We start from the raw sequence: 23798 nt of genomic DNA, 5'->3' as shown, positions 1-23798 counted from the left end.
GGGCAGGAGCTGGGGAGAAGAGGAAGATGACGAGCAGGGTGCTGAGCTTTTTGAGAAAGGAGGAAGAATGACCACTATAGCCACTGTAATTTTGAATGGAATGAGAATTTTGACTTGAGGGAACTTCAAAGGATGAAAGTTTGCTGAGTGAAGGAGCCAAAGGGGGTGAGTTTGGAAAGAACAGAGCAGGAGTCTTCAAATTGTCCTTCCACACCCAAGGGCGTGTGTGCTGGAACAAGCTCAAACTGGCTCTCATGAGGTGACTGCCCAATTTTCACTGTGACCATTTCTACCTCAGAAATTGGCAAGTACTACAAATCAAAGCCTGATTTTTTCTTTGGGTGACTTTGGTAAGAAAATGATGGCAAAAATGCTAATAATGCAAATCATACTTAAAAGTATGCTACACACAATTTTTTTGGGGGGGAGCCGGTTATTAAACATTTCCCAGCAGACCCCAAGGTGTGAAAGAAGGGATAGCCAGCACTGGAGAAGAAAGTCAGGGGCTTGGTGTCATCAGAACAAAACCAGGTCTTGGTGAGGGCTAAGAGATGGAAACGAGTGGGAGAGGAAGAGGTTCAAGGTGAAGGGCAGTTTACTCACTTATAAAGGGCAAAGGGAAAGAGTGGGCAGGGTGGGATTAAGAGCCAGATGAAATCAAGTTAAGGGGGATAGGAATGAGAGAATATTGGGAGGGGGCAGAGAACAGTCTTGTCCTCAATGGCTAGTGATGAATTGTTACAGGAAAGAGGAAAGCACAGTGAGTAGCGCATGGAGAGAGAAGCTAGTTCACAGTCCAGGGAAGGTTTTAGACAGAGCTGAGGCTCAAACTAGTTTTGGAAAACCACAAAAACACCCTTTTAGGGCTCGTAAACATGACTATTGAGTTTGGTTCGGGGTTCAGTTTGCTTGGGGTTTTGGTCTCTGGGGTAATCTAGAAAGGTTTTAGGGGCTTTAACGGGCAATTGCGCTATTGATGGGGAGGGACACCTGGCCTAAATATTATCCCAAACCTCCCCAGAGGAAAAAAAGGGCATCCAGCTGTGACTTCTGCTCCTCGCCCCATTGCCTGGGCCCCAATCTGACAGGGACTCAAGGAGAGAAATGGCTCCAACAGCCCAGATGTTTAAGTAAGCTCACTTATCTCGGCCTTCTTAGCAAGGCCAGCCCCTGCCTTCACTTAATGCTCAGGTGCTCTGGTTTCCTCAGAGTATGCTGACAGTTTAGGACTTGGGCCCTATCTTCCCTTTCTGGTTGGTTCCCTAAGCCCCTCAGCCTAGCACAGTGCATACAGCAAGCATTCAGCACATATCCGCAGGACTCCCTTTCATATACTCACAATGTGCCGGGCCGCAAACACTCCGTCCACAATAGCACAGCAGAAAGCAGCAATCACGCCGAAACTGATGAAGACAATGGAGGCCACCAACTGCAGCGGGAACAGAGAAGGGGAGAGAAGGACGGACAAAACAGTCAGGGTTACTTGTTAACCAAACACTAGAGCTTCTGGAGAATGGGAATTCCCTTTGAACTGTGAAGCTTAATTCCAGTCTTATGAAGAAATGATTTTTAAAAAGTTGCAAAGGCAAGGAGAGAAAGTAGGGTGAAGAGAGGACTTATTCCTGTCTTTGACCTCCTTGGGGCATGTAGCTTAAGAACTGGGACCTCAAGTTTACAGGTGCACAATTTGATGATTTGGCATTTGATCAAATGCCAAATTGTTTTCCAGAATGGTTGGCTAGATTTGCAGGTCCACCAATAATGCATAAGTGTGCCTCTTTTTGTTGTCTCTCCAATATTTATCATTTTTGGCTGTGCCAATCTGATAGGAGCGAGATGAAACTTGTGATTCCTTTAACTCATCATGACCTTCTATAATTCCATCTTTCCTTCTGTCTTACAAACCCTAATCTCATCTCTGCATGAGAGCATCTTGGGAAAAAACTGAAGGGTAGTATAGGGATTAGAGGTCACAGAGAAAATGAAGAACAGGATTAGGGTTAGATCAAACATTTCATCAAAGGTTTCTTAGAACTTATGAGGGGAGATAATATGAAAGGAAAAATGGATGACAAAAACCAAAGAGGGCAATCCCCTTTGATAACATTATCTAATATGTTTTTTGACATCATCAATTGAAGAAAACTGCTCTCTCCAAAGTCATCAAGGATCTCGGAAAGGCCAACTCTAAGGGCCTTTTGTCAGTCCTTATCTTTTTTATCACTCCCATTGTCAGACACTGTCAATGACTCTTTGCTCCTAGATGCTCTTTCTAGGTTTTCATGACCCTGCCGTCCCCGTTTCTCATCCTGGCTGCCTGATTGTTCCTTCTTGGTCTGCTTTTCTGGTTATTAAGCCACATCACGTCCCCCAACTGTGGGTGTTTCCAAGACCATTCTGGGCCTTCTTCACATTTCCTTCTATACTCTTTCACCTGATGATCTATCTCATCAGCTCCTGTGGCTTCAATGAGATGATTTTCAGATCTATATATCCAACCCTGACCTCTCTGCTGACCTCCAGTCCTGTACCAAGGACTGCCTTTTAGACATATTGAATGGGATCACTGCAGGTACCCTAAACTTGACATGTCCAAAACAGAGATATTATCTTTATCTCCAACTTTCTCCTCTTCCAAACTTCATTATGACTGATAGAGGATGATAATTAATCACTCCCATCATCCCAGTCACCTAGGCTCACAGTCTAGGAGGTGTCACCCTTGACAATTCATTCTCTCATCCCCACTCCTGGCAATATCCAATCTGCTGCCAAGGCCTATTGATTTTTAGCTTTGCAGCATCTCTTGAATATACCCCCCTTCTCTCCTCTGATTGCCATCACTCTGGTGCAGATCCTCATCATCTAATGCCTGGACTATTACTGTAGCTCTATCACAGTAGCCTGCTGGGAGAGCAGGATCTTCCTTCCTTAAGTCTCTCCTCATTCCAATCTATCCTCCACTCAGCTGCCAAAGGGATCTTGCTAAAAGTACGTGTCTGGTCACATCGGCCCCTTCCCAACACGCATCAGTAACACTGGTTCTCCAGAATCAAATATAGAATCCTATTTGGTCTTAGTTGTATTCTTCTTCACAGCCACACTCCATCTTCCATCTCTGTGTCTTTTCACTGGCTGTCCCCCATGCCTGGAATATTCTCCCTCCTTACCTCTACCTCCCAGTTTCCATGGTTTCCTTTAGGTGCCAGCTAAAATCCTACCTTCTGTAAGAAACCTTTCCTGCTACACTGCATTCCCTATATTCTACCCCTATATAGACCCCACTTTGCTCTGGAACTTCCCATTCATGCTGCATAATTGTTTACATGTTGTCGCCTCATTAGAACATAAGCTCCTTGAGGTCAGAGACTATGTTTTTGCCTTTCTTTGTAAAGTTCCTGTCACATGGTAAGTACTTAGTAAACGCTTGTCGATTGTTTGCTTCCTACCTTTAATTTCCATTTATAAATCGGGGCAATCTTTCATACAGTTGTTGATAGTTTAAATTTTCTCTTTAGAAAACTGTTTATATCTTTTGCCCATTTACCTACTTTTGTTCTTACATATTTGCATCAATTCTCTACATATCTTGGACACTAGATTCTTCTCAGAGATACTTGCCATAAAGTTTGAGTTTCTTTCAAGGCTCAGTTCAGATGCTATCCCCCTTGAAAACCTTTTCTCATAAACCTAGTCTTCAGTGCTGTCTACCCCCTCAAACAATTTCTATTTTGTTAAGTGGTATGGTAGTCCCCTAACAAAATGTAAAGTCCTTGGAAGCAGAGACTTTGGAGAGTTTGTTTAGCCTCTAAAAGGTGTAGTCCACAAAGTAAACACTTAAAACATCGTTATTAAACTGAATATATAACTACTTGTTCTTGGCCAAATACCCTGGGGGCACTTCCTCAGTGCTTCTTTATCTAACTGGTACTTCAAACCTTTGAGTTAGAAATTGCTAATCTGTGACATCAGAAATGGAAAATCAAATGATCCTGCTAGAGACCCCACTCCTTTCTATAAAACAGTTGGCTCTCATTCAGATGACTTGAAGAACCAGAATCCAGGTGCAGATGTACTGAGCCTGGAGGAATGACAAGAGCCTAATAAACTCAGTACCAAGCCAAGTGGCCTTTGTCTTGGTAGATCATCAAGCTCCCATCTCCTCCTGCTGAGGCTGGCAGATCATCTCACCTAAGATCTAGACCCCTCTGCTGGCCAGAGACCAACATATCTTCCCCCTCAGGAGATCTCATTATAGAATCACTCAATAGTCAATTGGAAGGGACCTCAGGAGCCATCCAGTCCCACTCATAACCTAAAATAAAAATGATGATGATAGGTGCCATTTATATAGTGCTTTAAGATTTGCACAACACTTTGTATATGTCAGCTCATTTGATCCTCACAGCATCCTTGTAAAGTAGGTACTATTATTATCCCTATTTTATCAATGAGGAAGCTAAAGCAGCCAGAGGTTAAGTGACCTGCTCAGGATCACACAGCGGGTAGTGCCCGAGGCTGGATTTGAACTCAGGTCTTCCTGATTCCAGGCTCAACATTCTACCACCCAGATGCCCCATGCCACAGTATGGAGTTCACTAAAATCCTCAGATGTTTTTCACATTAATTGTAGTCTAGTTCATGTCTCTACCATTTTGTACTTGTGAAATTAATTTTTTGAATCCCAGTAGAAATTGATTTTTTAAATCCAAGTGTAAGATTTTTCATCTATTCTTACAATATTTCATCTCCTTAACCTTTTCCTGGTGTTCTAGCCTGCTAAGAACTTTCTGAATCCTAACTCTATGATCCAACATGAAGTTTACTATTCCCAGATTCATGTCATCTTGTAGACATAAAAAGTATCCTATCTAGATCTTTATACAAGTTGTTAAAAAAAAAAAAAAGCATCGTGAGAAACACACTGGGAGAAGCACTCACACACTCCCATCTACACCTTTCCATCGTTTTCCACCCTTGAATACGGAGCTCGTTCTGTTGATGGACAGTGTCAATAGGAAGAAAGATCTTCCTCAGATTCTGAGCTGAGATCTGCCTCCCTGTATCTCCACTTTCTTTCTATTATTCTTGGTTCTGTCCTCTAGAGCCATACCTAACAAATACATCAAATGCCCTCTTTCCCCAAAACAGCCCTTGCAATATCTGAAGATAGCTATTGTGTCTTCCCTCAGACTTCTCTTCCCTGGTCCCTTTGACTGATTCTGACATGCCAACTTGGAGTCCCCTCCTCATCTCAGTCACTCCATTCTGGTTAAGCTCTAATTTTTACTATCCTTCGGAAAACGTGGCCCCCAATCATCAAGAAAACATATTAAAAGAAGCACCCCCAAGGATAAAAGGCTGAGGGCATTCTGGGAAATAGGAAGTAGAAAGCTAATAATTTGCTTGGTGATACTCAAATATGGCAGTTTTGGGGGGTCCATCTCCATTTAATGGAGGTAACTAACTACTCTTCACCAGAAGAAATACAGTGTGATGTAGTAGAAAGTGAGGCAGCTAGGTGGCGCTCCAGTGGATAGAGCCCTGGGCCTGGAGTTCAAACCCAGCTTCGGACACAATAGCTGTGTGACCCTGGGTGAGTAACTTCAACCTGTTGGCCTTAATTCACTGGAGGAGGAAATGGCCAACCACTGTAGCAACTTTGCCCAGAAAAGCACATGGATTGTATCAATGTGATATTGTCTATGGGGGGGGGGGTCTCAAAGAGTTGGACTCGGCTGAATGACTAAACAAGAGTTCTGAACTTGGAACCTGGAGGCCTAGGTTCGAATCCTGCCTTTGATGCTTACTAGCTGTATGACCCTTGGGCAAATCATTCTTCCTTTCTGAGCCTTGGTTTCCCCATGTATAAAACGGTGACAATTACATACTACCTATCTCACAGAGTGGTGAAAAAAGCACTTTGTAAGCCTTTAAGCTCTCGAGAATGAGTGTTATATGGCCTGCTCCTACCATCAACGGTGTGTCTCCATTAAAGTTTCCATAAAATGTATTTCTGTTTCAAGGAGGCTGGATTTTTTTCTAAGCTGGATATGAATTATCTTTGAATCAAGCCTATATCATAATCGTACATCAGTGGAAGATATAAAAGCCCTCTCTGGCTCTTAATGCCACTGCTAACAAACTTACCATTTGCCTTTTATTTTCAATTAAGTTTGAGCCGATGATTCCGAGAAATGATCCAAAACCAAGCTGGAAAAACAAAAACAGATGACATCGCTTTAGAAAAAACACTCAGTGAATGTCACAGTTAATTACCTAAGTTGCCACTAGCTTCCAAGGGGGTAAATGCCCATCGGTGACCAGCAAGAAAGCAAATTGTATCTGAGTTCTGGAACTTAATGGTTTCTATATCGAACCAATGATAGCTTTGGTCTCCATTAGGGGTCATTGATATATCAAAATAGAAATGGTTAAGTAAATAAATTATGCTTATGTTTACTCTTTTGTCATTAAGGCCAACTGCTGGGTAGGGATTTTTTGTTTTCTTTAAGTACCCTTTTGATGTACTGAGCATTAAGGGAAAGAGGCAAGTAAACTGACCATGACGGTCCCAATGCAGCGTCCAAACCATCCCCCAATTTGCCTGTCCGGCTAAGGTAATTAATGGAAGAATATTTCCCCTAACATTTGACAAACGTGTCTTGGGGGTACAAACCCCGCTCCCAGACTGAAGGGAAATGACTTCATGTAACATACACGTATTCGCTCTGCATAAGCTTCTCCCAGTTCTCATTCCTTTTAATTCTTGGTGCGTGGAGATGGCGTGTTTGTGCAGCACCCGGCAGAGGGGCTAACACATAGTGTTTAATAAATACCTGCTAATGGACTTGCTGACTGAAGGGCTGTCATCGGTGAAAGCCTGAATGTTTAATCTTTCAAGGAGAGTTGTATATGAGACAGCCTGAAGCAACAATGGACAGAATCAAAGCAATACCTGCCTCCAAAAGTCTCCCAACAATAAACAAATACAGAGAAATGTTGAGTGGGGAAACATCGGCACAAGGGACGGGTGTTTGGTGACAAACACAAGGTGGGAACATTCTTGGTTCCAAAGAAGAAGCCTTGGGGGAGAATCAGAGAAAAGGGATCTCAGAGGTTTGCTCTGAGCCTGATTAGCAATATCTTCCATGATGGACCAGATAAGTGGTTCAGCCTCTGCTCTCCGGAGTCAAGAGCACGTCTGAGGCCATTTCCATTTAAGTATCTGAAGACGACTCTTTGCTGAGTCTTCTCTCCTCTATGTTAAACATCTTTAGTTCCAAACCTCGTATCCTATCCTTTCTCCCCATTCTGATCAGTTTCTTCTAGGCCAGTTCCAGCATGTTTTTCCTCAAAGGTGAGCATGATACTGTAAGTACGGTCTGGCCAGGGCTCATTAGAATACAATTATTACCTCCATCATCCTGGCCATCAGGACTCTCTGGATGCAACCCAGAATCATGTTAGATGTTTTGGGAGTTGCCTCCATTGGTTCATCTGGTCAACTACGATGACCAGATCGTTTCCATAAAAGCTACTATTGGTCTCATCCTATGACTGGGAAATGGATTTTTCAGCCACGTACAGAAATTTACATTTTCCCACTTTCATTTTATCTTGTTCTTTCAGGTGCAGGTTCTAGCATGTGATATCTTTTGAGATAGAGACTTTCATCTAGTGTGTAACTATCCTTACAAGCACCGTATCATCACCAAACTTGACAAGAACGCCATCAATACTGTCAGCCAAATCACTGATCAAAGTCCTGGGGTACTCCATTTAGACTTCACAGTAAGCTGACACTGATTTTCTAATGACTTTTCTTAGGGTCTCTTTAAACAGTTCTGAATTCACCTCTTATCATTTAGCTCTCATTTCTCTGTTCTGTCTACAGGATAGCTTGACAGGCTAAGTGTATTATATCTTGGGTACTCCCCTGATCCATTAGCCTTTTAACTCTGCCCATAAAAGGAAAGGAAATTACTCTGGCACGACTCTGCCTTGATGAAACCATGTTAGCTTTTGGTGATCACTATTTCCCTTTTAAAGTGTTTATAAACCATTAACCATAATAATGTATTGTAAATTTTATCTGAAAAAAAAAAAGCCAAACTATGCTTGGGACTTTCAGTCCCTTTATGGGACCACTTTGCCCATTCTTCAAGATCTTTCAAAGTTCAGAGTGATTTAACAATGACATTGGCAAATTCTTTCAACGTTCCAGTCATAGTTCGTTCCGGCCTACTGTCTCGAATTCAGCAGGGCAATGAGATACTATCTGGCCCTCTCCATTTATCTTGAGTTTCCACTCCCCAACCAATTTGGTTTTATATTTCATTCCAAAGATCATTCTCCTTAGAAGAAAAAACAGAAGCAAAATGCAAATCAAGTGCTTTCTCATCATTGTTTGTTATTTGTTCGTCCATCCATCTACCCATTCATCCCAAACGGTGATCTTATCCCTTCTTTTTATCCTCCTCTTTCTCCCCAGAAAGAATTTTTAAAAACCCTTTTAGGTATCCTTAGCTTCCCCCCTCAACTTCAGCTCATAAGGAGATACAGCTTTTGGCACTATTTTTATAGCCTCCTCTTTTGTATTCATCCTCACTGACTTCCTTTTGCTCTAGTCTTTTCTACAAGTCATTAACAGATCTCAGTTAATCAATGAGTTCCCTGTGTATCTCAGTCTCTTCAGGAGGCTCTTGTTTTTGTAATTTCCCCTGAAAAAATACTAAACCATTGAATCCTATCCCTTTTTTGGAACCTTTTGAACTCTGATCTCCCAAAACCTAGGTTACAAGTCCTTTACTTTTCTTGAATACTCTATGATGTGTACAAAAATATTTGTAGCAGCCCTTTTTGTAGAGACAATAAACTGGAAACTGAATGGATGCCCATCATCCGGGAAATGGCTAAATAAGTTATGGTATATGAATGTTATGGACTATTATTGTTCTGTAAGAAACGATCAGCAGGATGATTTCAGAAAGGCCTGGAGAGACTTACAGGAACTGATGCTGAGTGAAATGAGCAGGACCAGGAGATCATTGTACAAAGCACAATGATACCATATCGTGATCCATTCTGATGGATGTGGCTCTTTTCAAAAATGAGGTGATTCAGCAATTACAATAGATTTGTGTGAGAGAGAGCCATCTGCATCCAGAGAGAGGACTATAGGGCCTGAGTGTGAATCACACCATAGTATTTTTTACCTTTTTAAATTGTTGTTTTCTTGCTTTTCTCTTTTTTTCATTTTTTTTTCCTTTTTGATCTCATTTTTCTTGTGCAGCCTAAGTGTGGAAATATGTATAGAAGAAGTGCATATGTTTAACATATATTGGATTGCTGTGCTGTCTAGAGGAGGAGGGGAGGGAGAAAAATTTGGAACACAAGGTTTTCTAAGGGTGAATGTCAAAAACTATCTTTACATATATTTTAAGAAGAAAAACTATTACTAACAAAAACTAAAACTAAAGCAAGCAAATAAACAAGAATACTCTATGATGAAAGGGTCATTTGCCCTGAAAGTTCTTGGCATTTCTTGGCAACCAATTGTCCTTGTTGCATTTTCTACTTTTTGAAGACTGAAATGATCACTAATCAAGTTACAAATTTTTGAAAGAGAGAATGTAAGCAGTGAATTTCATCTCTGATATATCCTCATTGTGTGACCCTTAGCAAGTCATTCAATCTCTTAGAGCCCCAGGCTCTTGGACCAGGGCTTCTAAAACTTTTCCCACTCAAGACCCCTTTTCACTGGAGAAATTTCTACATGACTCCACATATAAAGTATACAAATCAAACATTTTCTGTTAATAAATCAGAATTTCATGATCCCCAATTCAGTTATGAGATCTTGCACAGAGTCTCGAATCACAGTTTAAGAATGTGGGTCTTAGACTATGAGCTACACAGAAGGCACCAACCTGCATTGGTAGACAAGAGTTTCTTTGCCTGAGAGATCCCTATATCAATGAAATCCTAAATCTAGTCCTTATCCCATCTCCATTTTAGGACCCTCATCACTATACTATGCCAGATTTTTGTGATCTTTTCCCAAATCTGTCATCCGATTCCTCCTGCTGTCCAGGTAGTCTGTTCATATACTCTATTTCTAACTCCACTGGTATCTTAACCATATGTTCCCCATCATGATTCCCCCACCCCCAGTTTCTAGATTCCTCATAACAGCATCACCTTTTACAATACAATGCTACTTACATCTCCTTCTACTTATCTAGCCACAAACATGAGCCAGGCCACAGGGGGCTCGATTGAGAATTTCTCTCACTGCATTAAGATCTCAAGTTCACCCTATTTACTGCCCATTCTTTGGTTATCTTTATATAGACATCTGCAGCCATAGGTTTTATTGTTGACTCTCTTCTTGGATTACGTACCCTACGGATTAATTGGTCCCCTCTTAGGCTATACTTTTTTCTGTGTTATAGCTGCTTCTCTCTGGTTAGGTTTATCAGAACTATACAGGTTTGTCCTCTTTTTCACAGGAGAAAATGTTTTTACTGGCCCTTGTGTTAGATGCCTTCCACCATTTGTCAAGAACCCACCAATCTCACATATCAAGCTGTGGTTCCAAAATCCAAATCCCATTACCAAACACTACCTGCCTTTCTCTCCTGGATTCCCTACCTTCAATTGTCAACATTTGTTTTTAAAACTTTGAGTTCTAGATTCTATCTCTGACTACACGTGCTATTGAAAAAGCATGACTTGTTAACCCTATGAGTATGGCAAATGACTCATGAACATCAAAAATTGTTGATGACACTGCTGCAGGAATCACTGGATTCCCTGACACATGAAGTAATGGACAATAGATTGGTTTTGGACCATCTCTCCCATTGAGAAGGCACATGTGAAGTTACACAAAAAATTTCCATAAAAATCATATTTCAAAAGAAAACATAGATTCCTCCCCCCCAAAACCCTCAAGAAACACAAAGTAAAAAAAAAAAGTATGTTTCCATCTTTATTTAGATACAGTTGTTTCTCTGGGTATGGCCACCATTTTTCAGAGTAGTCTTGGATCACTGTATTGCTGAGAACAGCAAAGTTATTCACAGCTGATCCCCCTACAGTGTTTCTATTTTTTTGTAAACAGGACGTTTCACTTTGCTTGAGTTCATGGAGGACTTTCCATTTTTTTCTGAGAGTATCCCGCTCATCATTTCCCATAGGACAATAATATTCCATCATAATCACAAACCACAATTTATTCAGTCATTCCCCAATTGACGGATATCCCTTAAATTTCCAATTCTTTGCCCTGAAAAAAAGAGCTGCTATGAGTATTTTTGTACATATGGGTCCTTTTCTTTTTTTTTTAAATCTTTCTGAGATTCATGCTTAGTAGTGGTATTGCTAGGTCAAAGGGTACGCACAGCATCATATTTTGGAACACAAGAGCCATTTCTTCCAGTGGTAGCCCAGCACCAGCCCTATGGGAATTTTACATATTGCTCCAGCTGTTCAGAAGTCCTTCTTCTCTCTTTCCTTCTCTGTATCACATTCTCCAATCTGACAGGATAGAATTGTCCTCTACCTCTTTATACCATTTTCCCATTTTGTTTCCTCCCTGAAGCATTTCCATTTTTCCCAAGAAATATAGCACTCTCTCTGATAACCTGGATAATAGACTCTCTTCTCTAGAATGGGAACTAGTGGTTATTTTGAACAGTTAGGGATATTTCTTGCCATTGGCCAAGATATAAACATAGCCCACTCTGAAGGTCACAGCAAAATTACCCTCGCCCCCACTATTTACTTAAAGTGAATCCACAGTCTTCTCTTGTTTTATTAACTTCTTGGACTTACGACCGTGGCTAATTACTGTGGCAACTACCTAATGTCATAAGACTTGAGATATCAATATAATGAAATCCCCACACATCCTTTCAGTCAGCTGCTGATCTCCAGGTCCTTCACGGACAGACATTACACTTTCCGACCCAACTCGGAGAGCGAGGCTTAATTGATTTAGCAGATGGAAGCAGACAAGATAGAAGCAACCAAGACACAAGGTGAAATCGAATTATCTAAAAAGATCTATGTAACTTGTTTCACCTAGCTGCCGCTTTCCTGAAGACTTCATTTACTTCTAAGCTCCCTGGCCCCATTTGAGGGCCAAGGCTTAATTTGTTTAGCAGACACGATGGAACAATGACACAGGATGAAATATAATCATCTAATGAAGTCTACAAATCTTGTTCACTTTCCCACTACTTTCCAGAAGCTCTCTGAGGTTTCTAAGAGAAGTTAGACCCCATTGATTTGTGATCTGCTGAGGGAGGGAGATGAGATAAAGGGGAAAAAAAGCCCTTCCTGGCAGCAAACTCTGGAAGAGCTGGGGCTGTGTCTGCTAACTACTCACTAGCTGGCCGGCTGGCCTTGGATAATTGCCTCATTGGTCCTTTCTCTGTAAAATAGGGGGACTAAACTCTTGAGAGTTGCCCTGATCTCTATATGATCACTGGAGCCAGATGGCTCTGGAGGGGAAAGTGAGGCAGGGGACTTTGCTCAGCCCTCACTCAATTAAATCCAATTCATTTGCATGGCATGGCATCCCCTCCCTGATGTCATAGTCCTCTTAGAGAACGAAGGACAAACAACAAGAGGAGGACTAAACTAGATGATCCCTGAGATCCCTTTCAGCCTTGATCATCTGCAATCCTATGACCTTCAATGAATAACTGCCTATTTTTGAATCTTCTCAGTTATAGTGCTAGAGTAGAAAAAGTAATGAACTTTGGCGGGGGGGGGGGTTGTCACAGAATACAAGTTCAAAACCTACCTCTGCTGTATGACCTTGGGTAAATCACTAACCCGCTCTCAGTTTCTTCTTCTGTAAAATGGGGGTGGGGGGGCATTCAGTAGCCTCTGAGCTTCCTTCTAGCTCCAGAGTCAAGATCCTATGACCTTCCCACACTATATTTTCTTTTGACTCAGTTATGAGGTAAATGACAAGAATTATAACCCAAATCTCCCTTTTGGGAAGAGATCTTTTTATAGGCCAATAGCCTGACTCTGGGACGTGTTTGAAAGGAAGGGCAGTCCTGGAGATAACAGCATGCCAATCAACCCCAGGGAGTACTTTACAAACCAACACACTCCTTAACACCCCTATTTTTTGAAAAGATAGGACTTTTTTGCAAGCAGCAGGCACTTGTGGTTAGCCCACTAAAATCTCTGTTAGCATTTATTCACCCCTTCCTCCACCTCAGCTTCACTTCCAGACAAAAGGCACTCCCCCGCTCAGGGGCAAGCAGGAACAACCAGGTAAATGCTTGAAAGTAATTTCTCTAAGTGGTTGGTGTGACAGCCGGTGCCCCATCATCTCTGCCATTAGTGGGCTGAGTCCGCCAGGGTGGCTGAGAACAACAGCTGACTGATTGGCCTTGATGGGGCTGCGGAAGAGGATGAAAATTAAATTAAGGGGGAAAATGGTGAGAAGAGGCCAATTAATCTTCACACTAGTTGCAGACGAACAAGCCTTGCCTTGATTTACATTCATTGAAGGGCTGGGCTTGCGCAGAGAGAAATATCTCATTTCCAGAACTGATGGCAAAAAATTTCGAGGCTAGAAAAAGGACAATAAATCCTCAGAAATGCCCTTGGGGGGACATAGGGAGATGAGAGACCTTCCTCTGGTGGGCCCTCAAAGTGTATTAATAGCTTATCATTCCCCCAAAAAAGGCACAATTTTTTTATCAGCACTTTAGGGTTGGGAAGGCGTAGACAAGGGCCTAATAGACCTCTCTACTGGATAATTCAACCCCAATGAGAAAATATTGCAAGCTCCACAGGCTTCCATAGAAGCCAGACACAATATCTTTGGCCTCCAACCCCTGCCCACAGATGGTCTTCGAGGGAGTACTTTATCTCTGTTGCACAGACTCCCCTGGAGGGCAAAGAGACATCTCTCTAAAGAGGTTGGGCAAATACGGTGGATCCTCTCTGTCTGTTCTTCCAAAGTGGGGAAAGAGAACAAGAGTGGGGGATTGAGCCCATAGATGCTGCCCCCAAAGAAGGGAAAGAGAACAAGAGTGGGGATTGAGTCTATCCCCAAAGTGAGGAAAGAAAACAAAAATGGAGGATTGAGCCTTTGGATGCTGCCCCCAAAGTGGGGAAAGAAAACAAGAGTGGGGATTGAGCCTATAGATGCTATCCCCAAAGTGAGGAAAGAAAACAAGAGTGGGGGATTGAGCCCATAGATGTTGCCCCCAAAGTGGGGAAAGAGAACAGGAAGGGGGGGATTGAGCCCATTGATGCTGCCCCCAGAGTAGGGAAAGAAGACAAGAGTAGGTGATTGAGACTGTGGATGCTGTCCCCAAAGTGGGGGAAGAGAACAAGAGTGGGGGATTGAGCCCATAGATGCTCCCCCCAAAGTGAGGAAAGAAAACAAGAGTGGGGGATTGAGCCTGTGGATGCTGCCCCCAAAGTGGGGAAAGAGAACAAGAGTAGGGATTGAGCCCATAGATGCTGCCCCCAAAGTAGGGAAAGAGAATAAGAGTGGGGATTGAGCCTATAGATGCTATCCCCAAAGTGAGGAAAGAAAACAAAAATGGAGGATTGAGCCTGTGGATGCTGCCCCCAAAGTGGGGAAAGAGAACAAGAGTGGGGATTGAGCCTGTGGATGCTGCCCCCAAAGTCGGGGAAGAGAACAAGAGTGGGGGATTGAGCCCATAGATGCTCCCCCCAAAGTGAGGAAAGAAAACAAGAGTGGGGGATTGAGCCTGTGGATGCTGCCCCCAAAGTGGGGAAAGAGAACAAGAGTAGGGATTGAGCCCATAGATGCTGCCCCCAAAGTAGGGAAAGAGAATAAGAGTGGGGATTGAGCCTATAGATGCTATCCCCAAAGTGAGGAAAGAAAACAAAAATGGAGGATTGAGCCTGTGGATGCTGCCCCCAAAGTGGGGAAAGAGAACAAGAGTGGGGATTGAGCCTGTGGATGCTGCCCCCAAAGTCGGGGAAGAGAACAAGAGTGGGGGATTGAGCCCATAGATGCTCCCCCCAAAGTGAGGAAAGAAAACAAGAGTGGGGATTGAGCCTGTGGATGCTGCCCCCAAAGTGGGGAAAGAGAACAAGAGTAGGGATTGAGCCCATAGATGCTGCCCCCAAAGTAGGGAAAGAGAATAAGAGTGGGGATTGAGCCTATAGATGCTATCCCCAAAGTGAGGAAAGAAAACAAAAATGGAGGATTGAGCCTGTGGATGCTGCCCCCAAAGTGGGGAAAGAGAACAAGAGTGGGGATTGAGCCTGTGGATGCTGCCCCCAAAGTCGGGGAAGAGAACAAGAGTGGGGGATTGAGCCCATAGATGCTCCCCCCAAAGTGAGGAAAGAAAACAAGAGTGGGGGATTGAGCCTGTGGATGCTGCCCCCAAAGTGGGGAAAGAGAACAAGAGTAGGGATTGAGCCCATAGATGCTGCCCCCAAAGTAGGAAAGAGAATAAGAGTGGGGATTGAGCCTATAGATGCTATCCCCAAAGTGAGGAAAGAAAACAAAAATGGAGGATTGAGCCTGTGGATGCTGCCCCCAAAGTGGGGAAAGAGAACAAGAGTGGGGATTGAGCCTGTGGATGCTGCCCCCAAAGTCGGGGAAGGGAACAAGAGTGGGGGATTGAGCCCATAGATGCTCCCCCCAAAGTGAGGAAAGAAAACAAGAGTGGGGGATTGAGCCTGTGGATGCTGCCCCCAAAGTGGGGAAAGAGAACAAGAGTAGGGATTGAGCTCGTAGATGCTGCCCCCAAAGTAGGGAAAGAGAACAAGAGTGGGGATTGAGCCTATAGATGCTATCCCCAAAGTGAGGAAAGAAAACAAGAGTGGGGGATTGAGCCCATAGATGTTGCCCCCAAAGTGGGGAAAGAGAACAAGAGTGGGGATTGAGACTGTGGATGCTGCCCCCAAAGTGAGGAAAGAGAACAGGAAGGGGGGGATTGAGCCCATAGATGTTGCCCCCAAAGTGAGGAAAGAGAACAAGAATGGAAGACTGAGCTGTAGATGCTGCCCCCAAAGTGGAGAAAGAAAACAAGAGTAGGGATTGAGCCCAAAGATGTTGTCCCCAAAGGGAGGAAAGAGAACAAGAGTGGGGGATTGAGCCTGTGGATGCTGCCCCCAAAGTGGGGAAAGAGAACAAGAGTAGGGGATTGAGCCCATAGATGTTGTCCCCAAAGGGAGGAAAGAGAACAAGAGTGGGGGATTGAGCCTGTGGATGCTGCCCCCAAAGTAGGGGAAGAGAACAAGAGTAGAAGACTGAGCTATAGATGCTGCCCCCAAAGTGGGGAAAGAGAACAAGAGTGGGGATTGAGCCTATAGATGTTGCCACCAAAGTGAGGAAAGAGAACAAGAGTGGGGGATTGAGCTGTAGAGGCTGCCCCCAAAGTGGGGAAAGAAAACAAGAATGGGGATTGAGCCCAAAGATGTTGCACCCTAAGAAGGGAAAGAGAAGAAGAGTGGGGATTGAGACTGTGGATGCTGCCCCCACTGGCTTGGCCTCCTGGGAATCTGTCCAGCTGGTCTGGTGGCAGCGGTCCAATCACAATCTTTTCTCTTCAGGTTGGGACGTGTGCAATTTGACAAATGACTCAGAAACTTAACTCAAAGGAAAGCCAAATAAGGCAGGAAAATGGAGCCGACGCAAGTTTGGAAAAATCCGTTCTTGGGGGGTGGGAGTAAGTTGTATTCCTTTGGAGAAAGAGGGAGCTGGAATAGGCACCAAGGTGGGGGGTGAATGGAATGAACAAACATGTCCGCAGAGTCTGAGAAAGTATCGGGTGTCATATCTGGCAACCCCCTCCCCCATCTCAGTTCCCCAAAGTCCAAAAGGCAAGGGTCATGCTCAACCTGTTTGGAACCATTATCAGTCTTTACCTATTTTCACGCCAAGGCAAGATCTTGCCAATCTCTCCTACCCATCTAAGGAAAAACACCTCTAGTACAACACATCTAAATTTAAAACCTTTACATTTAAAATTTAAAAGACTAGTTATTTACTTAGGACTTTTACCTTTCTTTCTTCTTGCCCTCCCCTTCCCCCAAATGAAAACGAGGTCTGAGTCCCTGCTGTCCATCTATGTGACTCTCTCTCTCTGAGCCTGAGTTTTGCCAGAGGCTGCTCACTCTAGAGGTGGAAGGGACCTAAGAGGGCATCTAGTTCAATTCTCTCCTGGAGAAGATGAAACTGAGACCTAAGGAAGACAAGGGACTTAGCTAAGATCACACAGGTAGTAAATAATGGAGCTGGCATTTGAAGCCAGGTCTTCTTTCTAGATCCAAAGTTCTGTCTGCCTCAGTTTCTCAGTAACTACACAAGCTTGAAAGGAGCCCAAATGAAAGAAAACCACTGATCTCATATTTAATATTCTATTCCCCCCCCCCAATTTCACTGCATGTTAGGCTATAACATTCTGATGTCTCTTGGGATCTTAGGATCCCAGAATGATGGCTGAAAGATGCTCAGAGGCTGTTTCTGGACCAGAATCCTCTCTTCAGCTTCCCCCATGAGTGGCTAGCCCCATTCTGCCTGAAGACCTCCAAAGCAGGGGAAGCCATCACCTCTCGAGGAAACAGTTCCCATCTTGGGCTAGTTTTCTGACATCTAGCCTCAGTGTGCTCCAATTTAACTCCCAGCCTTTGGCACCAAGTTCCATCCTCTGGGGCCAAGAGAAACAAAGCAAATACCTTTTAATACTTACAGATGGGCCCTCTTTCCTTCAGATTGACCCTTCCCAAGTCCTTCCAGTAAGCCTCCTACAACATGATCTGAAGGCCCTTTCACAAAGCCCCTAGCTTTGTCAAGCTTGTCAAAATTCTTCCTAAAACCAAACCCCCTTTGATCCAGCAACACCACTGCTAGTTCTGTATCCCAAAGAGATTGTGTGCCCACATGTGCAAAAATCTTTATAGCAGCTCTCTTTGTCTCTCTTTCCAAAGAACTGGAAACTGAAGGGACGCCCATCAACTGGGCAAAGGCTGAACAAGTTGTGATATATGATCGTGATAGAATACTATTATGCCATGAGAAATGATGAGCGAGCGGGCAGATTTCAGAGAAACCTGGAAAGACTTACAGGAACTGATACAAAGTGAAATGGGCAGAACCAGGAGAACACTGTATGCAGTAACAGCAACATTGTATACACAGTAACAGCAACAGTGTGTGATGATCAAATACGATAGATTTGGCTCTTTTTAGCAGTACAATGATCCAAGAAATTCGAAATGACTCATGATAGAAAATGCTATCCACACCCAGAGAAAGAACTGGGTTTGGAAGGGAATGTGGATGCCAAGCTTATAGAGCAGTTTAAAAAATATGTATTATGTGTTATGAAATATATGTATATAAACAATATATAATGTGTAATCGTATATTATATTATTTTTAATATTAATTTTAAATTTTAAATTAAAATTTCACTTTAAATATATATTGTATTATCATATATAATACAATATATAATAAATATATAAAATAATACATTTGTGTGTGTGTACACACACACACACACACACACACACACACACAGATATACATATTTTTAAAACTGTATTCCTTTTACATCCTCGGTCATGAGTAAAGGCTATCTTGTATGATTGTCTCCATTATGAAATGCTGACATGACGAGGGTTCACTGAAATATAGTTGATTAGGAAATCAGGCAGAGTTTTTCCTCGGTGGGTGGGTGGCTTCAAATTTGACAACTCACACTGACTACCTCTCCCTAGAACAGGAGTCAGCAAACCACGGCCGGTGGGTCCAAAAATGGCCTGCTGCCTGTTCTGGTAGCCCCTGTGAACTAGGAACTGGTTTTCACATTTTAAAATATGGCATTTCTTTAAAATATAGGTTGGCTGTAGTTTGCCAGCCTTTGACCTAGACTAACAAGGCAAGCAGCTACTAGTACAAAAGGGAGAGCTGGGGCTTAGATGGGAATAAGTCTCTGCAAATCTCAGAGACACTGGAATTCTCCCCGGGAGCCTCCTGGGGTTGAAGGGAAATTACAACCATCAACTGAACATGAGATTGCCAATACTTGGGCCTTCCTAAATAAAGAGGGTCAGGAAGTGGGAAGCATGTCCCCAAAGAGCAAAATTTATAAGAGGTTCTGATCTATAACCTCAAATGGATTTTTTCTTCTTTGCATCTGAACTTTCTTTTGCAATTTCTATTACTCAAATCCACTTGAATGCCCAAGAAACACTTGGAAATGAGCTGTCCTGGTAAGTGAATCCCCCATCTCTGAGGGGTCTCTTAAGCAGAAGGTTATAGAGGGGATTCTGCCTTTAGGGAGAGGTCAGACTAGACTTACTGCTGAAAGGGACCTTTGAGACCAACCCTCAACTTTCCTAGGATAGGCCATGGAGACTCAAATTCAAGTACTTGCCCCTGATCCCATGGGCAAACGAGACTGGGTCTGAACTCATGCTTCCTACTCCAAATCCAGCCCCGTTTCCTCTATATCAGGACTTTTTAAACTTTTTCCACTCACAACTCCTTTTCACCTGAGAAATTTTTACACGATCCTTGGTATATAGATAGAGAAAATAGGTATACAAATCAAACATTTATTGATAATAAATCGTAATTTCACAAACCCTATATTCAGTTACGAGACCCCTTCCAATATGGAGTCACAATCCACAGTTTAAGAAGCTTTGCTCTATACCACGACTTCTGAGATCCCCCAAGGTTCTGTGACAGGGACTCTGGGCTGGGGATCAAAGATAGATCGGATACAAGCCTTGACCTCAAGGTGCTTCCAATCTAACAAGAGAAAGACATTTACACGTCTAGAACCAAGGGCACACTGTCTACCAGGGTATGGCTTCTTCCCTGTTGTTCCCCCTTTCACTGGCTCTGCACGTGCTGTACGTTCACTCAGCCTGCAAGCCTATTTCTCAGTCCCTAGGGCAGAGCAGAGCTAGATAGTAGGTATGTAGCACAAACCGTCGGACAGCTGTAAAATTAGTCCTAATTGGCAATAAAGACAGGCCTGCCTAATCAAATACTAAACAAAAGCAGAGGTGGTCTGGGACGTCTGCTGGAGCAGAACCATCCGGTCGAGTGTCAGCCGCAGACACTCCCCTACAATAATCAGGTATCATCTGCATCCACCCCCTCCTGCACTACCTCTGCCTAACCTAGAAAAACCATTAAAGGAACACATCCACTTTTTGATACGATAAATGAAAAATACCTTCATCCCAATTAAGGGAACACATCCACTTTTTGATACAATAAATGAAAAATATCTTCATCTCAGTTAAAGGAACGAATCCACTTTTTGATACGATAAGTGAAAAATACCTTCATCTCAATGAAAGGAACAAATCTATTTTTTGAAATGATAAGTGAAAAATACTTTCATCTCAGTTAAAGGAACGAATCTACTTTTTGAAAAAGATAAATCAAAAATACCTTCATCTCATCCATCTGAGATTTTGAATCCCACCTTTTGTTTTGAGATGGGAGCAAGAGGATTGGATTTGCTATCAAAGTCTCATGGAATCTGAATGACAGAAGGCTTCTCAGTGACCATCTAGACCGGGGACTCCTCAGTAGCTTTGTGGGCACAATCCCTTCTCAGAATCAGTTTTAAAAGCATCACATAAAATTCATATGGTCGATCATAAAGAAAACCAATTGAATTGAAATACAACTGTCAAAACATTTTTTAAAAATTTACAGATCCTAAGTTACAACCCCCTTATTTAGTCCAATTTACACCTGAAAAAATTTATTATATATAATATATATTATATTACACATATAATATATTATATATTACATATAATATATTATAATATACCTAACCAAGGGGGCATCCAGCTGTACCTGAAGACCTCCCAAGGCGGGGAACTCAGCACCTCAGCCCATTTGGGGATACTTCTCATGATTAGAAAAAGCTTAAATCGGCCCCTTTGAAACTTTCACCCCTTTCTCCTGGTCCTCCCTTCTCAGAATATAACCTTCCTGCATATAATCTGGGTTTGAATCCCAGCGCAATTCTATCACGTATGTCCTGTGTGACCTTGAACAAAGTGCTTGATGTCACTCATCTGTAAAATGAAGGTGTTGGGTCCTTCCAGTTTCAGGGAAGTGAGCCCCTAAATTATTGAACACCATTGCCGGCAGGATCTGAGGCCGATCTCCTCATTTTCCTGAGGCACGGAGGACAATGACTAATTCAAAGTCACAGAGCTCTGACTAGAAGACAGCCTTCGGCTTCTTGATTCGAGGCCCTTTCTAGTACACCTTAGCCAGGAACGTTTTCATAAAGCAAGGTGTCCAGGGCAGAGCTGACAAGCTGCATTTTCAAATCACCGGAATACCCATCGGAAATGGGCGCTTACTTCAATCTTCTTTGGGTTTAAAAATAAAAACCAATTCTGCTGAGGAGCAGAGTTCTCGCCTCACCACAGGAAGAGAACGGGCTAAGCACTTACATCAGGCCAACAGGCAGGTACATACACACGCGGCTGTCTGTTTGCAGGGGGAGAAGCGGGGAGCCCCAATTGGCAGCAACAGCAGCCAGCTGTGGCTACAGCAGGACTAGCCTAGGACCCGGGCCAACAGAGCCTTTCTCGGACCCTGGCTAGACCTATTGTCTCTAGACAAGAGCAACAAAGGCCACCACAGTCACGATGCTTCCTTCCCCAAAGCGTGGACATTAAACAAATTCTCAATTTTAATTAAAAGCTTTTGTTCATAGGTTATCTTCATTTCCAAATATCTCCGTCCTCCCTCCCCTCCCTAGCCAGCCAGCTTTTGTAACAAAGAATAAAAAAATGAAAACCAGTTCAGCAAAACGATTCAATGCAATCACCAAAAATGACGGTATCATCTCCCCTTTGTTTGATTTTTTTGAGGCAATTGGGGTTAAGTGAATTTCCCTGGTAATTTATTAAGTGAGGCAGCATTTGAACTCAGGTCCTCCTGACTCCAGGGCAGGTGCTCGAACCACTAGAGCGCCACCTAGCTGCCCCCTCATCTCATCTTTTTAAAAGCATCAACTGTCTTAATAGAACATTGGAACATCTAGATTTGGGGTCAGAGGACCTGGTTCAACCTCTAACACCATCGGTGTAACTTTGGGCAAAGCATATTACATCCCAAGAGCCTTAGTTCCTTCATTTCTAAAAGGAGGTGGTTGGACTCTATGACTTGGATGTCCCTTCCAGCTCAAAGATCCTAGCTTTGACCTTGGACAAGGCCCTTCCCTTCCCTGGGCCTCAGTTTCCTCCCTGTAAAGAAAGGGGATTGGACTACATGGGCTCTGAGCTTTCCCCCAGTTCTAGATCTAGGAATCCATGCTTCTTTGCTGCTTCTATTTCCCATCTCCCACCCTGCAAATTTCCTTATGCCCCCATTCTGCTGCCTCTGGTAAGGGCTTTTAAGAAGCCTAAGGTCAATAAAAGGCTGAATTTGAACTCAGTCTTCCTGATTCTAAACCCTACACTTTGCTGCCTCTATGAAAAATCTTAAGTTGCGGACATGGTACCAACCTGCATCGGTAGTGGGACTATCTTCCCTAAGCCAATGAAATCACAGGCCGGTCTCAATCCTCATCCTTCTCTACTTAATCATGTTTGCCAAGGGTTTTATCTGTGCTATCTCATTAACCCCTCACAACAATACTTTGAGGTAGAGACCTCAGGTATTGGGATTCCCATTTTACAGAGGAGAAAGCTGAGAGAGGGAAGTGTTTTGGTTCCACAGCCGGTACTCTGTCCACTCCATCTCTCCAGGGATGGGAGGATCATATCATAACCTTCTTTGTCCAAACACACTCCTATCTCTTTCTCTTTCCAGAAAGCTCTCGTTTTAGGGGAGCACCCCGTGTTGAAGCCAACAGTATGCATGGTTCCATGTGACGGATGGCTTCTGAGGCCTCTGAGGTCAAAAGACCCGGGTTCAAAACCTGCCTCTGTCACTTAGTACCTGTATGAGCTTGGAAGGATCATTTCACTCCAGTGGCCTTCCATTTCTTGGACTCAAAGGCCTCCAAAGGACCTTCCAGTTTTAAACCTGGGAGTCTGTGTAACCCTGGACAAGTCATTCAATACAATAAGGCCTCAGTTTCCCCCTCCATAAAATGAAGGGATTAGACCAGATCTAGGCCTCTGAGGGCCCTCTTTGTTCTGAATCTAGACGCCTATGTCTGACCTTGTTCCTTCCCCTCCCTGAGCCTCAGTTTCCACTCTGTGTAAAAAGAAGGGAATGGACCAGATGGTCTCTAAGGGTCCTCCCGGCTCGAGAGCTTCACTCTGTGTGCCCAGGGTGGGCTTGGCATTGGCAGAGGAGGAAGGGGAAACATTCGAGGAGAAATCCCTCCTTCCTGGTGTGGAGGAGTTTAATAAGAGTCTGATTACTTCATTCCCATCTTATTTATACAGAAACGTGCCAAATTTCAATTGAGTTGGGGCGAGACTAAGAGGCAATTAGCAAACAATATCAAACAACATATAATTAAATAGTGAATTGTTTGGTGTAGATTCATGATGTGGCAGAAGGAGCCCGAGGAGCTGAGTCAGAGGCCCGAGCCTCGAGTCCCGGGACTGCCATTTACCAGCTGTATGACTTCAAGCGAGTCCCCTCACCCTTCCGGGCCGGTTTCCCACCCAAGAAAATGAGGAGGGATGCCAAGGCCTAAGGTGCCTCCCAGCTTCTACATCCTAAACTCCGGGAAGCAAGAAGGCCAACTCTGGGCTCTTAGATGAGGGCCACATCCCCTGCCTGCAAATGAGGTCACTGGCCAATGACAGTGTGACTC

The 23798-nt window shown here is 43.4% G+C and overlaps 1 protein-coding gene across 2 annotated transcripts in view; it reads right to left on the bottom strand.

Annotated features, from left to right (window-relative positions):
- TMEM255A (transmembrane protein 255A) overlaps positions 1-23798 on the bottom strand; it is a 92460-nt gene that overhangs the window by 41901 nt on the left and 26761 nt on the right. For both annotated transcript variants that reach the window (XM_051969234.1, XM_051969235.1), the window contains exons 3-4: positions 6151-6213; positions 1340-1429 (exon numbers count right to left, since the gene is read on the bottom strand). In XM_051969234.1, the coding sequence (XP_051825194.1) occupies positions 1340-1429; positions 6151-6213 (153 nt within the window). The remainder of the gene's footprint in view (positions 1-1339; positions 1430-6150; positions 6214-23798) is intronic.

Source organism: Antechinus flavipes, chromosome X (assembly GCF_016432865.1).
Source record: "Antechinus flavipes isolate AdamAnt ecotype Samford, QLD, Australia chromosome X, AdamAnt_v2, whole genome shotgun sequence".
NCBI classification, from domain to species: Eukaryota; Metazoa; Chordata; class Mammalia; order Dasyuromorphia; family Dasyuridae; genus Antechinus; species Antechinus flavipes.
The sequence above is the reverse complement of the archived record's forward strand: the minus strand, read 5'-3'. Positions and strand labels throughout refer to the sequence as shown.